This window comes from Nannobrachium achirus (assembly GCF_963921795.1).
Source record: "Nannobrachium achirus genome assembly, chromosome: 2".
In the NCBI taxonomy this organism is placed as follows: Eukaryota; Metazoa; Chordata; class Actinopteri; order Myctophiformes; family Myctophidae; genus Nannobrachium; species Nannobrachium achirus.
This window is the reverse complement of record NC_137811.1, coordinates 51,846,318-51,867,947: the sequence shown is the minus strand read 5'-3', so window position 1 is coordinate 51,867,947 and position 21,630 is coordinate 51,846,318. Positions and strand designations below refer to the sequence as shown.

Genomic DNA, 21,630 nt, shown 5'->3' with positions numbered 1-21,630 from the left:
GAGGACGTTGTTGTGGCGACCGCTTGTTCCGCCCTGTGCGGCACGGCAAACGCTCCGTTTCTCTAATTCTCTGAGACGCAAAAAAAACGTGATATATATATATATATATATATATATATATATATATATATATATATATATATATATATATAATTTCTGAATTGCTGACTTACATGACACTTATGGGGTCATTTGCCTAGAACACACACCTGTCACCTGTATGCTAGACCACTAGACTACTGTGGTGTATCCATCCATTATATAATTTTAGAGACAGGTCAGTCAGTCAGTCAGTCAGTAGGTCAGTCACAATGCATTTCCACCTTTATCTCTTCAGCAACTGATCCCAATTTTCACATGGCATTGGCCATTAGCATTATACAGACGCTGACGGAGCCCGATTTCCATTTTCACCAAATTCAAGCTATTTCTTAGCGTTTTTATACCACTTCTGTTCAACTCAACTTCAGCCTGTTGTCAGGGCAACGGTCCGTTCCTCCAGGCCATGGGATCTGTAACCCCACACCCACCAATCTCACAGTTAGGAATGTTGCAGTGTGTGTCTCTCTCTCTCTCTCTCTCTCTCATGTGGTTTGCCTGCATGCACGGGTCACTCATGCACCGGGTGCATTTGATGTGTGTCTTATCTTCCGACGGGTATGGCAAAATCCTCCATGGGCTGCTCCTTACATTATGATGCCCCCACATATTCTCACGCACGCACCAGTTACAGTTACTTTCTCCATAACCCACACTCTGCACATATATTGGAGCACATATCTTCAAACGGGTAAGGTCTAGTAGTGTATACTATGCTACCCACCCTAGACTTGCATAGCTGCAGGAGATCAGAGATTGCAAAATTCAAGAGATTCAAAAGGGTTTATTTGTCAGTCACTCATACAGGCAGTGCATGTTCCGCAAGACTTTGCTAACAACAAAATACATATAGGCTAAGCATGATAATAACGATACAACAGAATGTACTGGGGGGAAAATGGAGAACACAGATCAAAATAAAGTTGGCATAGTTAGTACAGGTTAAAATACGAAAGTAGATTGATAAAGTTTGCAACTATAGCAGTGATGGGAAATGTACAGAGAATATGACCAAATGGCCTCAGACTCGGCATGTGTGTCCCATATGACCCGGGGTGTGCAGCAAGCCGGTCGGACCAATGGTTTCCAGGAACTAAATGTGCTGTAGATCGTCTATTTTCACTATTTCTTTCTTTTTTTTATGGTTTCCATCTGACAACAGCGATGTGTCAGACCACATGTAGTCAGACAACATCAGGTAAAAGGAGTATAGGACGAATTGGTGGGCCATGTGTTCCTGTAGGTGTATTCCATGTAGTTTTGTTTAGTTTTGATTTCTTTTTTTGTCCAGAGTGGCATGTCTGCCGCATACGTCCACAACAATCAACTCCTTGGTCTTTGACATTCAAGAAGGGTCTGTTTTCCTGTCACCACTGCAACAGTTCTGCCACCTACTCCATATAGGCCATCTCGTTGTTCGTGAGATCAGGCCCATCACCACTGTCGTCAGCAAACTTGACAATGGTGTCAAGATGGAAGCTGTTTCTGGCTACACAGTTGTGGATATGTTATGTAAAGTAGTCTGCAGAAGAGAGCTCAGAAAGCAACCCTGGGGGTCTAGAGTATTAAGGATGAGGGTGTTAGAGCTGCCCACCCTGACCACCTGGGCTTTGGCAGACAAGAAGTCCGGGACCAAGGCACACAGTGTTCAGTCGCACTGTCCACTAAGCCCAGTAGCTATGGGCCTGTAGTTGTTCAGGCCGGCTGGTGAGGCATTCTTAGGTACAGGTTAATAGTGGATCTCTTGAAGCAAAAGTTTGAGGTAGAATAATGTGAACACTGGCGCCAGATCAGCGCAGGTCTTTATCACCCACCTACTCTTTGTTATGGAATAAAAAATAAATAAAAAAATCTAATCTTAAAAATAAAAGTTCAGTAATATTAACTTTTTTTTAGGTTTCAAAACCTTTCAAAAATATTGAAAATAGCCTATTTTGAAATAGCCTACGACATAAATATTATGGTAATGACAAGATGGTCATGTCACCAAGTGATATAACTGGTGGTGTACAATAATTGTGGTGGATCATTATGTATTTGACATGTTGAAGGCACAATCTAAGTAGAACACAGACAGAACGCATAGCTTGCCTAATAGAAAGTACTATTTTTGCAGTCTGGCTGGTTTCCACAGGGAAAGAGTCAAGCTATTTTTGCTTTGTCACATGTTCTCCCCTAAGACAAAGATTTCAAGCCTGTAACCTATTTAACAGAAGATCTCTGATATTGCTGTAAAAATTCAGACAAACATATTGGTAAGTGTTTGAGTGAATGATGCAATCAGTGAAATAAAGTGAAATGATTCTAGTCAGTAGTTAAGGCGTGGTCTTAGACAGGCAGTAGTAGAAATCTGGAAGACATTCAAGTACAAGGAAAGTCAGTGTAGAGAGAGTTTATAGTTGCAAGACAGGTTAGGTGGTTAACCACACCCTAAAGAGACATGAATGCACATGTACGCATGCATGATGAACACTCCAACACACACACACACCCGCACGCACGCCCGCACGCACGCACACACAGACACACACACACGCACGCACGAACACACACGCACGCATGCACGCACGCACGCACGCACGCACGCACACACAGACACACACACACGCACGCACGCACAAACACACACACGCACGCACGCACGCACGCACGCACGCACGCACGCACACACAGACACATACTCGTGATTCCCAGAGGGATGATGAGATCCAACAAGACCATAAAAAACGAACTACATTCAAAGATTGTGCAATTGCACCATGACACATAACATTTGTCATACAGCTTGTGAGTACTGCTGCACTCCTGTATGCCTGAAATTAAAGGAGCTATAGTCAACTTTTCTTGAAAAACGGATGCTAAAATAAAAATAATGTTTCGAAAATATTTTATAAAAGAATAAGCTTCATATATGTGTTTCTATTCAAAAATGACCACAAAAAGCGTAAAATAATGATAAAATAATCATTTTGGCCATTGTCAGACTGACACTTTGTTTACATTCTAGTCTATAGACTAGGATGTAAACAAAGTGTCTGCCCTACAATGAAGAAGTTGACTATAGCTCCTTTAACTATTGAATGTGTTCTTAGTCAACATAACATTTTGACTTATTAAATGTATTGTCATTATTGTTCTAATCCCATCAAAGACAATACGTTTTTTTGTATTATTCTTATTAGTTGGCAAATCCGACCTCTAAAGACCCCCAACATGTGTATATGAAATGGGAGAAATCTAAAGACCCCCAACATGCTTATATGAAGTAGTGAGAAATCTGTGAATGAAAGCTGATGGCATATCTTTTTGAAATGTTGTTTGAAATTATGGGTAAAAGGTGAATGTACCCGATCCATTCATTTCTCCAGGCCTTGAGTGTAGTGTACCTGTCAACCTCATTAGAGTTTCAGCTGGATGTTTTTTTTAGATTTGTTTTGGACAGGAAATGAGGGGAGAGATGGGGAGCGACACGCAGCAAAGGTAGTCCAGATCGGGAATCAAACCAGCGACGCCACCAGGCATCCATGCCTATGTGGCAATGCGTAAGTGGTACGCGCCTGGACCAGTAGGCCAGCGGCCACCCCTCAGCTGGATGTTATTATGCCGTCATTATATGCTACAGAATCTTTACAGCAAGACAGGGAAGACATTTCCCATAAACAACATAGTCTAAAACATGTAATAATGTATTTGCATTGCCCATTATGGCAGGGATTAATTGTTTCCAAACATAAAAGATTTATAACATGAAAGAAGGCCCTTACTGAATAAAGGAAGTGACTAACCAGAAACCCACATCATTATTAGCTGTTAGTCAGTGTTTCTCAGCTGGATCCATAACACATTACCAGTGGGGTGCGGATTCATTATTGTCCTATTTGACACATCAGCAGCTACTCAGAATAGACAAACCATCTTTGTTATCAAGACACCAGATGAGCAACTGTTAGTCTGTTTAAGGTGAGGCCTGAAATTCTCACCAAGCTGTCAGTTGACGAGTGAATAAAGCACAGTGTGCCGCGAATACCCCATTGTGCTGTGAATACCCACAGCAATACAACACCTTAATATAGCTATATCAGACTTGAAAACAACAGAAACACACACACACACACACACACACACACACACACACACACACACACACACACACACACACACACACACACACACACACACACACACACACACACACACACACCGTGTTCATAATACATTTATCTTAGTGGAGGAGCCAGGCACATAACAATAGAGATGGATAGCAAATATAAAAAGTATTTTGGAAACTTACATTCAACTGTTTGAGCCATCTGAAGAAACGTAAACTTGGCACAGGCCTTGTTGCTACAATGCCAGCCAAGACATCAGGTGCCAACACCATCAGACCATCACACACACACATGAACGCGCGCACGCGCACACACACGTTCAAGTAACTCCAAACCTCAAACACACATCACTGAGAATAGTGAATACAAAATGTTTATCAAAACGTTATGCCTTACGTGCATGGACACATGATTATTTTAATAATAAAAACAGTTGATTGTCAGTCCAGACATCAGCACAGTGATAAAAAATCTGTGGTCAGTAGGTCCAAATCAGTTGAAGATACAACTCATTTATATAAATTACATTTCTCAATTAGCATGTTATGAAGCAGCTGGAGGAGAAAAAAAGAAACAAGTTTACAATCTATGTACATTGTACAGTATGTCAGTGGGTCAGTACAATGTCAATTAGAATCATATTCTTTGCACCATCTTGCACAGATAGCACAAATGAGTGCGCTGCACTTTGATGGGTTTCATAAAACCATCATCATGCCATTATCAATATGGAAATGCAGAAGTGTCTAACAAAGTCATGGTCAAATACTGGATAGTACATATAGTCTTCTCAAGTTGGATAGCAGAAAAGCTAGTATTATGACAACTAGTAAGATGCCGTAGGGCTACAAGCGACCTCGGGCGAGGTCACGCTATGTCTTGGCCATCTGGCCAGTGATGAATATCGGACCAGTTACCCATATGGAGACCCCTGGTACCCATATATGGAGATGATCCATAGGATCATATATATGGAGATATGCTGTGAGACCCCAAACATGAAAAAGGACGTCTATCACATCTGACATCATACATACAATCCCTTTTATGCCCATACATGGAGATCTGTGTCTAAACCAGCCACACATATATCCATGTATGGGCATTCCCATATGAAGTCCTGTTAGATATGGGCTTAATATTGATGACATCAGGGATCTCCATACATGGGCATAAAAGGGATTCTGTTAGAGTGGTTCCCATGAAATCACAAAACTTTCTTCGTGCAGGGCCAGGTCAGCTCAACTCTATTTCAGTAAGCGGTCTGAGGGGGTTCCGGGTGCAACACTGATGACGGCGTAGCTGAAACGCGTCTGTTTGTTTGCCTGCTGCTGCTGCTATTCTGCATTAAAAAAAGACTCTTAAACCTGACACTGTGAGTGCGGATTATAACTTCTCCCATGAAATCACAACATACAATCCCTGTTATGCCCATACATGGAGATCCCTGTCTTAACCAGCCACACAGATATTGTTCACCATATGTGGGCATTCCCAATTTTCCCATATGAAGTCCTGTTAGATATGGGCTTAATGATGACATCAGGGATCTCCATATATGGGCATAAAAGGGATTCTGTTAGAGTGGTTCCCATGACATCACAGTGATGTCAAAGCGTGATGTCAGAGTGGCAAATCCTTAGACCGTAAAAAGGTGTACACGTCCAGAGATACAGACAGAGTCACCATGTGCCGTTTCACATACTAAACGGCGACCTTCGGTCTCAATCAGTGCAACAATCAGTGCAAAATCTCATGTTCATCAGAATTAATTCCTACAGCTTCTCACAGAATCATAGGAAAGAGAAATATGTTCAGCCCTTTGCTCTACTACAAGAGGACTCCAGAGGACATGTGTCAAGGATGGGTGTGCCATGAGTAGACTTACAGTACCCTCTCTGGTTAAAAAATAAATAAATAAACATAAACAGCAGATTACAAATTATATATAGCTTTAACTGCTAATGTACTTAAATACATTCTTAATAATGAACTACATCTACTGACTACGGTCATTTTAAAAACAGAGTAATGTGAAGGAGGTTGCAGACTCCTCCTGGGTGCAGTGTCACTTTGGATGCTCTGACGTTGCGACCTTAAAATGAGTAAATGACAGTACACTGGATAGAGATTCATTTGTGTAGTGGGAGACATTTGAACCCACTGCTGTTGAAAAAACATTAACTAGTCTATAGTGGCTATAGTCAGGGAAATGAGGGAATATCTTCAGAAATAAGGCAAAAACTGTGATATTATTGAATGTTTTCTTTGCTTGCTATTTATTATGTCCATGAATTAAATACAGAGGGCTTCCAACGTAAAAAAGACCGTAAAAGGTCTTATTTGGGATGTTAGGCAGGGTGTTTAACTGTACTTGTAGGCTACTGTACTACATTTCAATTGTATTGGCTATACTTTTACTGTTCTCCATTTTTGTCTAATAAAATAATCAATCAATCAATCAATCAATCAATAATGTCCAATAATGTCCAATTTCCTGGGTTGCATCCTGGATTCCTTACCAAGAAATGTCTTCACCAATGTGTTTGTAAAGGTGTCTAGTAAGTTACACATCTCACAAAGACTGAAATTCAGTTTCCCTAGGAGAATCTGTGACAGCTGCTAAGTTGGGGTCCCATTAACTTAACTATACAGGAAAAACACACCCAAATAAATATGCTTTATCCACCTTGTGTACCCTGTGAACCCTGTGAATCTGTGATCTGCATTCAGACCACTCTCAGCTCCTCAGCGGCACAGTTTGGGAACCACGACTGCACTAGAGCGACCTCTTTCGATAGAGGGCAGGGTGGCACAAAATACAATCAGACAATCTTAGAAATAGCGGGTTTTAGGTTTCTCTGTATGGTACAAGTACAAATAACCTACAACAGGGTAAACTGACAACTAAATGAATGCTGCAAATATTGCTACTCATTACATGAATCACTATTCACTAATCAATCTTGAAAATTAAGATTTAAGTTGATTTAAGTACCCAACAAAACACATTTTAGCTACGTTCATGCTACTTTCAAATATACATAAAACAGCCACAATCTGTATTGTAATTATTGATGTTGTTGTTATTATTAATATTATTTAGGTTTTGCTATGTCTATGCAGCATCACTTTGTATTTTATTTATGTTTGTATTAGGCTATGGGTTCAATAAAAATAAAAGGGTTTTCTTTAGGTGAGTAGTTACCTCGCCAAATACGTCAGTTTATTTAAGACAGGGGCGGGGCTATGAGGCTTGAGGAACCCCTAAACCAATCAAAACGACCTTTGTGTTTCCTTGTTTACATATCATCAGGTGTACCACTTACAGCGCATTTGTGCCTCATTTTGCAAACTTTTTCTACACATGGCAAATGGACCTGAATAAACTAAGCTTGGGTTTGCTGGTGCATTGTTGACCTGTAGTTGATGTTTTCACAGTGACCTGGCTGTGACGAACGGCGGTGCCAGCTTTAATCCGCGAGTGAAGTGAAGTCGGCTTCTCTCTCATCGTCTTCCTTGGGAGTCTCTCGATCGCACACAAATTCACCTGCACAAACTTGAAAGTCTTGTTTCTCATGCAAGCTCTCCCTGGAAACAACATGGACCTGGACAGGTAATAGTAGTGTTGTAGTACTCGAGTCAATGACTCGTCTCGAGTCAGGACTCAAGTCCAAATTTTCACTGACTCGGTCTCGTCTCGGTCTCACCCTTAATTTGACTTGGACTCGTCTCGGTCTCGGTCTAATTTGACTTGGACTCGCCCCCCACCGAGTCCACTCGAGTCAAGTCACTACAATGCAATGGAATAAATGTTATATCCATATGAGGAGCGCATTCACGTTAACATTAAGAGAGCTGCCTTGTTAATAAGTAACAGAGCATTCTGACGTGCATCTGATAGGCACACAGTAGTAGCACACACGGCACACACACACACAGAGCCCCGCTCTGCACAGCAGCAAGCATCTAATCTTCCCAGAAGTTATTTTTTTCGCCAAACAGACAACCACACAACAGTCCACTTTCCTCTTACCTGCAGGCTATCCTTGTGTCCCCAAATGAATAAGTCCTAACAGCTTCCAAACACAAGCCTTTGTGATCATGTGTTGTGTAGTTTAATCCACCTGCACAGCTGGATTAAGAATTTACGTCTTTTTGTATTTCCAGGTGTAGTCTATTACTCGTTAAGCAAGCCTCATCCGAAAGTTTTAAAGTGCACTGATCAACAGAGAGATGTGTAACATTGTAAGTCCCTGTAGAGAGGTTAAAACGAATCAAAACAACTTGAAGCAGTGACATGGGGTATTGTTTTGCCTTGTACTTGAAAGGCATCAGACTAATGACATAGGGTAGCCTACATTTCTCACCTTAAACAATGAAATGCAGACAGGCAAATACTGCTATGTGTTTGAATGGGAAAACCTTATTTATTTATTTTAGCTTTTAGTCAAAATAAAATATTAAGATAAGAGTTTGTTTGAAAAATGTTTTGCTAAAATCATGCATGCTGTATTTCAATGCAACTATAACAGCAATGTTTAAAAATGTTATAGATTACAGTAGTAGACAATTATTTTTTAAATAATATTATTTTTGTTATCACTTGGCCTTTTGGTGCATGGGCATCAATATTATATCCATATCATGATATTAGACAGGATAGGCCTAATTATCGTCTTGATTTGGGATATTGTACTGCAGTATATGCCAAGTCTTATTTGTACACTAAAGTACTTGTTCTCTGCCTGGGAGAAAATGTAATTGTAGCAACTCAAATGTCTAGTTCTTAGACAGAAAATTGGTATGGGAAAAAACTACCTCTCCAAAAAACTCCCTCAAACCTAAACCACAGCATTGACAGCAACCAAAGGTAATTTGGGGAGACCTATTGATTTAATTTGAAGACAAGCCATTAATTTGAAAGGTATTGGTAGGAAACACCAGACAGGTGCATGCACATGAACGGGGGGTTCTTGCATTGTGTGTGTGTGTGTGTGTGTGTGTGTGTGTGTGTGTGTGTATGTGTGTGTGTGTGTGTGTGTGTGTGTGCGTGTGTGTGTGTGTGTGTCCGAAAAAACAATATATATATTGTTTTCTGCAGCCTACCTATCAAAAAAAAAGGAAAAAAAAGAAAACTGGACTCGGCTCGGTCTCGCCTACCATTGGTCTCGGACTCGACTCGGACTCGCCTCCCATTGGTCTTGGACTCGACTCGGACTCGGCCCCCTCCCAGGGGCTCTTGACTCGGACTCGACTCGGACTCGAACCCCATATGACTTGGACTTGACTTGGACTCGCTTTAGGTGGACTCGACTACAACACTAGGTAATAGCATCTAAGATTCCGTTATAGCTTGTAAGGGATAGGCTGCTGCTACTTTAGCCTAAATGTTTTCAACATATTTTAACCAATAGCAGTCAAATTACACATTTTCTTATTGCATTACCTAATTTACCTGAAATAGAAAATGGTCGTTTTTCTTTTGCCTCTCAGGTTTATTGCACATACTAGGCAAGATGCCTAAAGGGGAACATTTTTAATCTGTGCAATGAGCTAAATACTTGATTATGCTCATAATTGTTGATAATGAGTAAAGTCCCATAATATGTGTGCATAGTTTTAGTCTCCTTTAACCTTGCAGAGTGAGCAGTGCACTGTAGGATGGAAACGTTACCTTGAATAGTTGGAGTGTCTCTCTTGTACCAATAACTAGGCTACTCAATGAATATTTTCAACTCAAGACATAGTGTCACAAATTGATTGTGTTGCAATGCAACTTGAATGAGCCTTTGTTCAAATGGGAATATGAGCAATTATTTCCGAAGTTTAAAAGAGATCCTACAATACATGAACACGTCTCACAGGGAGGGCAACTGGATAGAAGCCTGGTGAGAAACAGCCTGGGGCAGACATGGTGGCTTGGCAGGCGTGCCCTCTTTAATGACAGATAAGCTTAGTAATAATAACACCTCATGTTCTCTCTCACCATTGTTAATATTCTTTCAGTAAACGGTTAGTGGTAGTGGTGCCAAATGAGACGGCATTGCCCTCTAGAAGAGTGTTAAGCCAAGCTGAGGATGAGGCGTGGAAGATCTATCTGGAGAACCCTCTGACAGCTGCCACCAAGGCCATGATGAGCATCAATGGAGATGAGGACAGTGCAGCCGCTCTGGGCCTGCTCTATGACTATTACAAGGTGTGAAACAAGTTCAACTAAAGCACAATTGATAACATTTTGGTTGAAAAACAGAACTTTCGTGTAACGATACAGACAGTCCTATATGAGAAAATATGAATTAGTTATTGCATTTTAATGAATATAAATTAAGGGATATTTATTATAATTAGAAGGATGGCACCAGCCATTGATTTCTCATCAAATCGCTTAGGCTACTAGCTGCATATTTGAGCCATGACTTGTGCATCAATATCATGACTGAAAATCACTAAGAGTGTGTGTGTGTGTGTGTGTGTGTGTGTGTGTGTGTGTGTGTGTGTGTGTGTGTGTGTGTGTGTGTGTGTGTGTGATCAAAGGTTCCTAAAGAGAAGAGACTAGTAGGCCCACCTAGCACCACTAAACACACAGACATGGCTCCTGCAGGGGCAGATCATTCTGGGGACTTGGAGACAATGCTGGGCGACCATCTTCACGTTCTAATGCCTGTGAACCTCTCTGTAAATGGGTCCACAACTACAACAGAACATCAGGGCACAAAGTATGGAATTACTGGGCCAACAGGAGAGGCCAGAAGAGGAGGTGGAGTTGGTGTGGGAGAGAGCGCGATCGCTCTAGCTCTGGTCAAGACAGAGGACCACACATCCACACCGCCATTTGTGAACTCATATTCAGGGGGTTCCTGCAGAACAGAAGGGAGAGAGCAGATTAGGATGATCTATGAACCAAACCATTACAATATGTCCATCCCTGGTTTCTTGAAAGATGATCTGAGAAGCACCCCGGTCAACACCTTTGAGGACTCATACTGTGGAGCTGGAGAGGTGAGACTAGAAGGAGATGACAGTAATATTGAGGGTACAGTGATCATCAAGTTTCCACGTCTTACTCCTTTTAAACTTCAATATTATATACTTGTTTTGCAGAGATATGAATCAAATCCTTCACCAGGGGATGATGAATTATACTACAGCCAACCAGGGTACGTCAGACATTTCTGCTATACAGAAACAAATTCAATAGAGCTGCATGTGACATTTCACAGATATAAACCCATGTGTTACTGTCTCCACTTTCTTGTTGTGACTTTATTTCATACGTCATTTATAATGCAAAGTTAACTCTTAGTGATTTCCCTCAAAAGTTATACTTAAACATGTTCTTATTTACTTTCAGTAACAACTTCCAGTACTCTATGGAGGCCAGTATGTCCCTGCGCCAGCCGCGCCAAGGAGAGGGGCCCATGGCATACCTGAACCGGGGGCAGTTCTATGCTGTGACGTTGAGTCAAACTGGAGTCAGAGCGTGCCTGCATGATTCAGGAAGCAAAGTGCGGGTGAGTGGATCGCTGCCATTACCCAGGGCCGATAGGAACCCATGGGGTACAGAGCAATGCGCCATGGGAGTCTCTGAGATGTCACAGCAGAGTGCTGTACAGGTAAGGCGACGAAAGGTACATAATGATTAGAGAAGGTGAAGACTACTGGATACATTATACAACACCTGTGATTAATTAAATGGTTATATTTATTAAATATAAATGTTTATTATGCTTTTTCAAACTTGAGTATATTCCCATGCTTCAACTACAGAGTGTTATTATGGTGGTCTTTGGTGAGGAGAAGGGTAGAGATGAACAGCTGAAGCATTGGAAATATTGGCATTCTCGCCAGCACACTGCAAAACAGAGGGTCCTGGACATTGGTAAGATCAGCCACTGTCATCCTCCATTTTAACATTGTTGAATGCAAAAGTTTGTTTTGCTGCAAAGATGCCCAGGATAATCTATGGAGTTGAGAGTAGTTAAGAGTATAACAGATGGGGAATATGGCAAGAGCCTAGAATGGCATCCGGCCTCAGGTGGGGAACGTCAAGAGGTAGATAATCATACCAACACACAGAAAGAGACAGCAGGTGGCAAACCTACGGTGGCAAACCTACAGGAAGCTTCAAGTGAAGGCATCCGTGTTTTCCTGGGGTGAAACTTGACACACTGGAGCCAATTTGAATAACGGTCTATTCCAGATTCCCTTCAGGAGCAGTCAGCCGCTGGATTGCTATTTGAATAGACGTTAACGGGAGAAATAGGCAAGGGCCTGGGGCCATTATGATCAAAGACAGACAGGCCTTAACTTGTGGTAGTGAGTAGTACGGAATGGAATGGAATGAACTTCTGGGTGTCAAACACTGTAGGGAGTGCATTACCTGTGGCATGTTTTCGCTAAAGCTATTTAAAACGTTATGAGTGGATTACATGGTCAAAAGTGGAGTTTTGGGATTTATTGATTTATTATCAAATTGTCTTTTATCCTTGTCATGATCATATCTGGATTTGTAATTGAGAGTTGTTTTGCAGATCTTAAAATGTATTTAGAGTTAATACGGAATTACAACGATACATTTGAGAATTTATATTAAACGTTATGGTGAATTTGCAGCGGAAATAAAACCGATTGTTCTATAATAGTATCTGGTCTTGTTATCTGAGAATTTGTTCTTTCGAGGCAAGTAAATACTGAATTGTCAGGGTCCTTGACAAATGTATGTCTAATTCTGCTTCACCTGCAGCTGACTACAAAGAGAGCTTTAACACGATTGGAAATGTTGAGGAAATTGCCTACAATGCTGTCACCTTCACGTGGGACATCAATGAAGAAGCCAAGGTAAAAAAACTTTACAAAACAGAAGTAGTTGCTTTTAAATGTTGCATGCTATGGTGTGTGTGGCATAGTAGAGGTTATGGAGTTCATTGTACATCACTTGGCTGAGCATATGCCATTTCCACCCATTCTCCCCCTTATTGTCTTTCAGGACAGAGGGAATGGTATGTTGTTTTGTCTTTGGTCATTACTGGGACCCCAGGTCCTAGATGCGTAGGGTATACAACAACAGCTTAAAAGAACTGCTCGCATTACACCTATGTAAAGGTGGTTACTCACAAAAGACTGAAGAACAAACACAGTTCGTAGACATAAGGACACACACAGACAACCCAAGCCATGGGAGATTGTGGCTCCCATTTGACCCTAGTGTTCCTCAAACACACCCAGATAAGTAATTGCAGCCTTAAATGTGTTTGGCATATACCTTCTCAGTAATGTAACAACCTATAGTTACTAGACCTTACCCGTTTGAAGATATGTGCTCCAATATATGTGCAGAGTGTGGGTTATGGAGAAAGTAACTGTAACTGGTGCGTGCGTGAGAATATGTGGGGGCATCATAATGTAAGGAGCAGCCCATGGAGGAGTGTATCTAATTTTGCCATACCCGTCGGAAGATAAGACACACATCAAATGCACCCGGTGCATGAGTGACCCGTGCATGCAGGCAAACCACATGAGAGAGAGAGAGAGAGAGAGAGAGAGAGAGAGAGACACACACACTGCAACATTCCTAACTGTGAGATTGGTGGGTGTGGGGTTACAGATCCCATGGCCTGGAGGAACGGACCGTTGCCCTGACAACAGGCTGAAGTTGAGTTGAACAGAAGTGGTATAAAAACGCTAAGAAATAGCTTGAATTTGGTGAAAATGGAAATCGGGCTCCGTCAGCCTCTGTATAATGCTAATGGCCAATGCCATGTGAAAATTGGGATCAGTTGCTGAAGAGATAAAGGTGGAAATGCATTGTGACTGACCTACTGACTGACTGACCTATCTCTAAAATTATATAATGGATGGTGATCTAGTTATGCTAACTCATTATTACCTTTTAGATATTTTGTGGAGTTAAAAAATGAGGCATACAGACCTGGATAAGTCTCCATGTATCCTTCTGTAAACATATTTAAGCGAATACAGAGTAGACTCACTGGCAAAAAAAAGCGGCAAGTGTAAGACATTCACATTAGTGGCCTTGGTAAATATTATGGATAAGTAAAATTGCCCTGTGTGTGTGTGTGTGTGTGTGTGTGTGTGTGTGTGTGTATACATATATATATGTATATATATATATATATATATATATATATCCTGTATATATATATTTATTTATTTATTTTATTTTTATTTTTTTGTTATGAACCTTGCTTTTGTGGATCTGTCACACATGCATATGTTCTGTCTCCAAAATTAATTGGGCTCCCAATCAAGCTATAATGAGCTGTGATACTAAAAGGATGCTTGGAGGAGGACGGACGAGTTTGGTTTTTCATTTTGGCTGTGCTCAACTGTTGCCAAGCAACAATCATTGGCATTAAAGCTGAACTGTGTTGGTGTGCAATTGCTTGTTGCAGCCTGGCTGGTGTTTTGTTTGTGCGTTTTGTTTGTGCTTGGTCAAAGTGTGTGTTTTATTATTTAGGTGGGCAACTGAATGCTCACACAAAAACATATTGTGCATATTTATGCAGATACATATTCCACACAAACATACCCACGCACGCCACAACATCTAGTGCTGTGGGTGAAATATATTATTATATGAAGGTGTGTAGGAGGGTTATTTGTGCTCCAGGTCTTTTTCAGCTATCAACCATTACCTTTGCAGGCTCTGACATGATGTTGTTGCTACTCTGTAGTGGGAAAAACATTTTGAGCTGTCCTGAAGAATCTCAACCGTTATCTGTCCCTGCAAATGTGTTGCCAGGGCTGTTATACCTGTTCAACTGGAAATGTTGTTAGGAGTTGATGTAGTTTTGTAGGTTGTGGCGGCTTGGCATAAAACAAGACATTGCATCATGCAGTATGGAAATACAGATTTCCAATACTGCATGATACATCATTTCTTGTCTCATGCCATGTCATTGCGACCATAGGTCGCAGTTTAGTATGTGAACGGTCTCAGCTTGTCCGTATGTATCTCTGTCTATATTCTCTATACGCATGACACTGTGGTTCTATGGGTTTGTCGCTCTGACGTCACTGTGATGTCAGGGGAACCACTCCTAACAGAATGGGTTTGCCGCTCTGACATCACACTCTGGCTTCACTGTGATGTCACACTAACATAATCCCTTTTATGCCCATATATGGAGTTCTCTGATGTCATCAATATTAAGCCCATATTTAAGAGGACTACATATGGGAATGCCCATATATGGAGGCCACATCGGCCACATACCACACTAACGGCTGGTTCTACAGACAGGGATCTCCATGTATAAAAGGGTATAATGTCAGATGTCATAGACATCATAGGACTTTACCTAAGGAATAACTGAGTAAGCCCTTTAGGGCGAGGTCGCATGTTGCCCTGAGGTGTCTTACTAGTGTAATATATAAGATTATAAGATTTATTCACTTTTAAAAGATGCAGTCGCTTCTAGACAAGCCAGTGGAGCTACATATTCATTGTATTTAATTATTGAAGAGAATAGAACTGTACGGACAAGCACGTCGAGCAGAGCTATTCCTGGGAACTATTATAACTCCAATTACTTGTGAAATTGAAATTACATTTGGTCACTTGCTATTATGCACATGCTATATCATCCAAACATGTTACTTACTGATTGGGATTAAACTGTTTAGTAAAGCTATATTCATTAACTAAGAATTGAAAAATTGAAGCCTTATGATATGATATGATTGGCATAACTTGAGGTGGAGAGACTTAATGCATGGCTAACATGCTTAACCCCTTTAAGACATATGAACCAGGCCACAGCTGACCAGAGTGCAAAGATTACGCTACATCGCTTTTAAATCTGGCTTCCTGGTTTTCAAACAGCTACATGCGGCTGCTGTGTAATGTGTTCCACATCTGGTTAGCCATCTTAGAGCCAGACTGCTGCTGTAAAACTCACTGAGCCTATGCTGATGCCAAGACAAGATAAGCAGTGGATGGTTTGCTTTTACCACTCATGTTTGAAGTGAGTGACACTGTGACAGTAGTGGATTTGGCTTACATATTACAAAGTTAACTAAAGTATGCTTTTAATGTCCAGTTCACACCAACAATTTGCGATGCAAGGAGTTGTAATTTGTGACCACTTGCTACAGAATGCTTTTACAACATTGTAAAACTGGACAGTCTAATTAAAACGTTTAATTGGGGTTGCTGAGGGGGAGCTTATTAATTGTGGTGCCAATTCCAGAAATTCAACAGTTCCGTTTTAGGGGGATGTGCCTTTCATGCATTACTTCCTGATTTAGACCAGGTTAAGAGATCTTCATTGCTAGATTCTTGACTTGTGATTTTGTGGACTATTTAGAAATGACCAATTTAGTTTGAAAAACACATGATTCTTTCCTGCATCGCTGTATGACTATAAAACAACAATAAAGTATTCATCTTTGAGAAGGGCCATTTCCTTTTTTGGAAACTAACACAAAACACTTCATTCGTCAACATTTGTTAGTGTTTGGTTTTACCTTCATATTAAAGTTAACTACAGGCGTGCATTACATCATAATTGTAATCATTCTAAAACAAAAACACCTCAATCCATTTCCTTTCCTCTTTCTGTAGGTGTTTATCTCTGTGAACTGTCTGAGCACGGACTTCTCCCCCCAGAAGGGAGTGAAGGGAATGCCTCTTATGATTCAGATAGACACCTACAGCTACAACAGCCGCAGTGACAGGCCCATCCACAGGGCTTGTTCTCACATCAAGGTCTTCTGTGATAAGGTGAGAGATCAACTACAGTATCTGTCGCACTCTATTGACAATATTGAATATGATCAATTGGTTTGTCCAGAGGTACACATTTTCATTTCATTTATTTCTTCTATTAAGAAATTAAGCATTCACATGCTCACTTACCTGTAGGCTTTTAGCTGTGCTAGTGCCGTCAGTACCAAGGGCCTGTAATAATGTATTGAAAATGATTCCTATTTGAGTGACCTCATGTCCTATAGACTAGCCATTCTCAGGCCAACATATCAACTTTTCACACAAGACATCATCATATAAATAGATTCCAGGATGAACCCTACTGAATTTAGATTCCAGGATGAACCCTACTGAATTGGTTTAGTGAGCTCACAGACTATTCTAGGGGCTTCAGGCAGAGCTTTGAGACAAGGCCTCTTTCACATTCTTTTTAGTCATTATTTTGTGATTAATATGCTTTTCATAGGGGGCTGAAAGAAAGGTGCGTGATGAGGAGAAAAAGCAGTTGAGGAAGTCAAAAGGTGAGACCATTATGGAGTTTCCATGACTCTTAAAAGTTATAGCAATTATTGCGACCGCCATGTCTCCATCTGTTACGTCACACTTTTGCTCCTACTCTTATCTCTGCCACCGTTGCCCCTATCCATGCCAAACTTTGCACACTCTCCTTGGCTGGCAAACCACAACCTCCAGCCCTGATTTCTCACAGGGCCTCTTCTAGCACCACCATGAGGCCGATTTCTGCAAAACACATTTTTGGACACTGCTCCTACAGATTTTGCCCAAATATCACGCAAAGCGGTACACAGTATCTCTAACATCATGTCATCAACATGGATCTGTCACATTTCCCTTATTCCCTCCTGATTGGCTACGATTGCCTTCCAAAGTTTGTGCATGCGTCGCTTATCTCCCGATTAGGGAGTCTTACTGGTTTTATCCCACGATTTTTGTAACACATTTTTCACCCAGTGTCAATTGTCTAATGTAATGCTATACTCCCTCTGCCAACCTGGGGAGAGCAACGGACATTCAGAAACATTGCCATTCAGAAGATTGACTTCCATTATTCTAAATGGAGGTGTCACCTAAACCTAACCTAAACCCTAACCCTAACCTCAGTGGGGGTATTTCTGAATGCAGGGGATGTTTCTAAGTGGGGGACCTGGGGGTGTTTCTAAATGGAGGTCTGCCCCCTCATGCTTCCTTCTAAACATTAGGAGTCCAAGCCGCTTCTTAGGGAATTTAAGCAAGTAACCGGAAATGGATCAGTGCTCAATAGATGAACCTGCTTGCCGTCAAGCCCATCCTACTCCGGCAGAAACTATACCTTTCCACGTAGTGTCTACAACATCACGAACAGAAACGTGTCACCATGGGAACCAAAGAGTTCAGTAAAAGCCTAAAAGGGGTGGGAACCCATTGCCGACGGCTGTTTGCTTAACGATTTTGACTGCTACGGCGATTACTTCATAGCAGCTGTACTTACGCCTAGCGGAGCTATCCTGAAAACCGTCCTGGCTTATATTCCCTATTTTGACCTGACGGGGAATTTCCCCGGTTGGATGTAGCGCATGGAAGGAACAAGTTATTCCAACCAGTTCCTTTTCCCCTACATCAGGTGCCCCGGCTGGCCAGGGAGAGGCAGTATAGGGACCAGGATTGCTGCATGTTTTTGTGATGTGGGCTTTTTATTTTATTTTATATATCTTTATAATTTTGTTATTGTTATAGTGCTTGGTGGTCTTTAAGTCAGTGCCACACTTGGGCTATTTCCCCCTCAACATCAAGTCTCAATTATGAAACAAATTAAACAAGCAGAATTTAAATTACTGAACGAAGACATTTCATGAAATAATAAAAGTGGAAGCAGAAGTTATAGTTGGAAATTAACATGCATTTTTCTTTTGACCAGGGAAAAATGGCAACCCAGTGCCACTGTCTTCCATGAAGAAGAATGACAGCACTCTGTTCAAAACCATGACAGACCTGGACTCCCAGCCTGTCCTTTTCATTCCTGATGTCCACTTTGGAAACCTGCAGCGAGCAGGGCAGGTGAGGGATCATCATTAACAGTCTTACATGCAGAGAAACATACACATTATGCATACAACCTTATACACATGCCAGAATATCAGACAAAATGGTGCCCTGGATACTGCATAAGAATCCAACATTGCATTTGTATTTTCTTCTTTCACTCCTTTTGTAGGTCTTTGCCTTGAACACAGAGGAGGTTGAGAGAAAAAGGTGAGTGGCATGTCGTTTTGATATCGGTAAAAAAGCCTGTGTTATAGTATGCTATGCAGTGTGTGCACCTTCTCTCACTCCACCATAGAGGACTCCTTTCACATTCTGCTGATTTAAAATTTAAATAAAAATCACTGTGCACATTTTGCAGGGTGTTTCGTTAAATGGGTTTTGACGATTTAATGCTCTCTGTTCCATACCAGTATATCTTCAGTAATCATCAGAAATCACAGCAGCATGAAATTGCGTGTCCATATCATGCCTGTATGATTTAGTACTATCATCTCACAGCATGACGGGTTGGGCTGAGAGATGTTAGACACAGCAAATGTATAGATTATCCAAGAGGAAAAGCACTACATTTTAAAATGTTCATTGATCATCTAATATCATAATATTGTTACAAATCTACATGGGAAAACAAAGGGCTGTTTATCTTTGACTACCGCAGATTGTGAATTTTCATTGATATAGGCTGAACTGTTTCAAAGATCATAGGAGTATCATGTTTCAAAGGTAAAAGTGGTGTTTCAGTTTTGAACTGTGGTGCGTTTCCTGTGTTTCAGTAGCGTGGCAGTCAAACGGGTCTCATGCCGCACTGAGGAAGGTCTCTCTCCACCAAACCCTAAGAGGTCCAATGCAGAGATTGCAAGGAAAGGTCTGTGAATATTCCTTCATCCCTTATGCTTAAAGGAGGACTTTGCCTCTTTTCAACCCATCTTCATATAATAGGTCCTCACTAATGTTCATAATAAAATAGCACAATTCTTTTCTACTCGGTCCAAGTCTCTTAGGAGAGCTGTGGGAAGTTCAGAAATCCATAGTCTTGTGACATCATCATTTAAAAAATAAATAAAAAATGAATAAATATTTTTGAACAAAAATATTTAGATTTTTATTATCGCGAGAACAATGGCTTCCACTTTAACATTGCAACTTTTCAGGAGTAGAAAGACTGCATTTTCTATTAGCTTGGATTCCCAATCGATGATGTCACAAGACGATGGGTTTCTGACCTGCCCACAACCCTCCTCTGATAAAAAAAATAAGCTATTTTTAGTGAGGACCAATTATATAAAGATAGGTTGAAAAGTGGTGAAGTACTCCTTTAACTGTAAAACAGTTAAATAATTACAGGTGCATTCACTGTAAATTGAAAAACATTACACCAAAGATTATAGGCTTATCGTTTGTGTATAAAGACTACGAGCTGGTCAACAAAATATAATTGCTAGATGCAAAACATATGGGTCAAAATTCACAGATGGAGGACTTCGTTAGACATTTTAATTGTACAAAGATATGCTGTATATGTCTATGCAGATATTAACATAGCTAGTGAGCTAAAGAAAATAAATCGGCTTCTATGGCCAAAGAGAGGGAACGAGAGATCTATATTTTAACATTACTGTAGCAAGATACTTCATACTCAACTTGATACTTGATACTCAACTTGGACTTGAGTCACAAATTTGATGACTATGGACTCAACTTGATAAAATAAAAAAAGATTACAACTCGATTTGGACTTTTAACGCCAATGAAAACAATAACTTTGTCCCACCTCTGCTATCTGGTATGTCGATCCTTGTTATGTGAATGCATTATTTCTGAATTTGGTTTGTTTGTTTACTTTCACCCCACTCTAAACCAGTTCTGCTGTATGTGAGGAAGGAGTGTGATGAGGTTTTTGATGCCTTAATGCTGCGGTCCCCAACCCTCGAAGCCTTGATGGAGGCAGTGAGTTGTGCTAATTGACTTTTGTTTACCTAGAGTGCAATATAGTGTGGATTTGTTTTTGTTTTTGTTCAGATATAACTTTAGATATTACTTATTTCAATACTAATGACAATCGGCCAGGTCCCCATTTCAACATCTTTAAAATGCATATTACAAATAGAATAAACGGTGACATTGTGTTTCTCCCAGATCTCCCAGAAATATGCTGTGCCCTTTCACAAGATGTCCAAGGTTTACACAAAAAGCAAAAAAGGGTGAGAAAGAGATTCCAAATGTAAAGCAATTGCTCTCTGTCATTTTTACTTTTATCCATGTCTTTATGTGCATCTCTTTAATCTCTCTAAGGATCTTGGTAAACATGGATGACAACATCATTGAGAGTTACTCTAACGAAGACACCTTCATCCTGGCTATAGAGAGCTCTGCAGACTCTTTGCGGGTCACTCTGTCAGAAATCTGATTGTTATAGAGCCCTGTGGTGGTGCACGGATGTCATCCACAAATTGCACGTTTCAAGAAGAACTTCAATATTTCTGCAGTTTAGTAAAGAAACTACAGAAATATATTACTTTTACGTTCAAGGCAGTTTCCGGCGTGGTCAATACGTCTGATGTTTCATAAGAAGTATTTTCAACTTCATGCCAGTACTGTACGTGCTCACCAAAATGTAATCACCTGAGAACGGACTCTTTGTTTGCC

At 40.7% G+C, this 21,630-nt stretch overlaps 1 protein-coding gene across 1 annotated transcript; it reads left to right on the top strand.

Moving 5' to 3' along the window:
• Nucleotides 1-7,810: 7,810 nt before the first annotated feature.
• On the top strand, nt 7,811-21,391 carry LOC308298846 (grainyhead-like protein 2 homolog; the record flags this gene model as incomplete). Its single annotated transcript, XM_080742533.1, has 15 exons — nt 7,811-7,824; nt 10,218-10,407; nt 10,746-11,210; nt 11,313-11,368; nt 11,563-11,722; nt 11,979-12,090; nt 12,955-13,049; nt 16,798-16,956; nt 17,408-17,462; nt 18,857-18,996; nt 19,154-19,191; nt 19,758-19,849; nt 20,846-20,931; nt 21,121-21,185; nt 21,277-21,391. The coding sequence occupies 15 exons, from the start codon at nt 7,811-7,813 to the stop codon at nt 21,389-21,391; spliced, it is 1,842 nt and encodes a 613-aa protein (XP_080598659.1).
• Between the last annotated feature and the right edge of the window lie 239 nt (nt 21,392-21,630).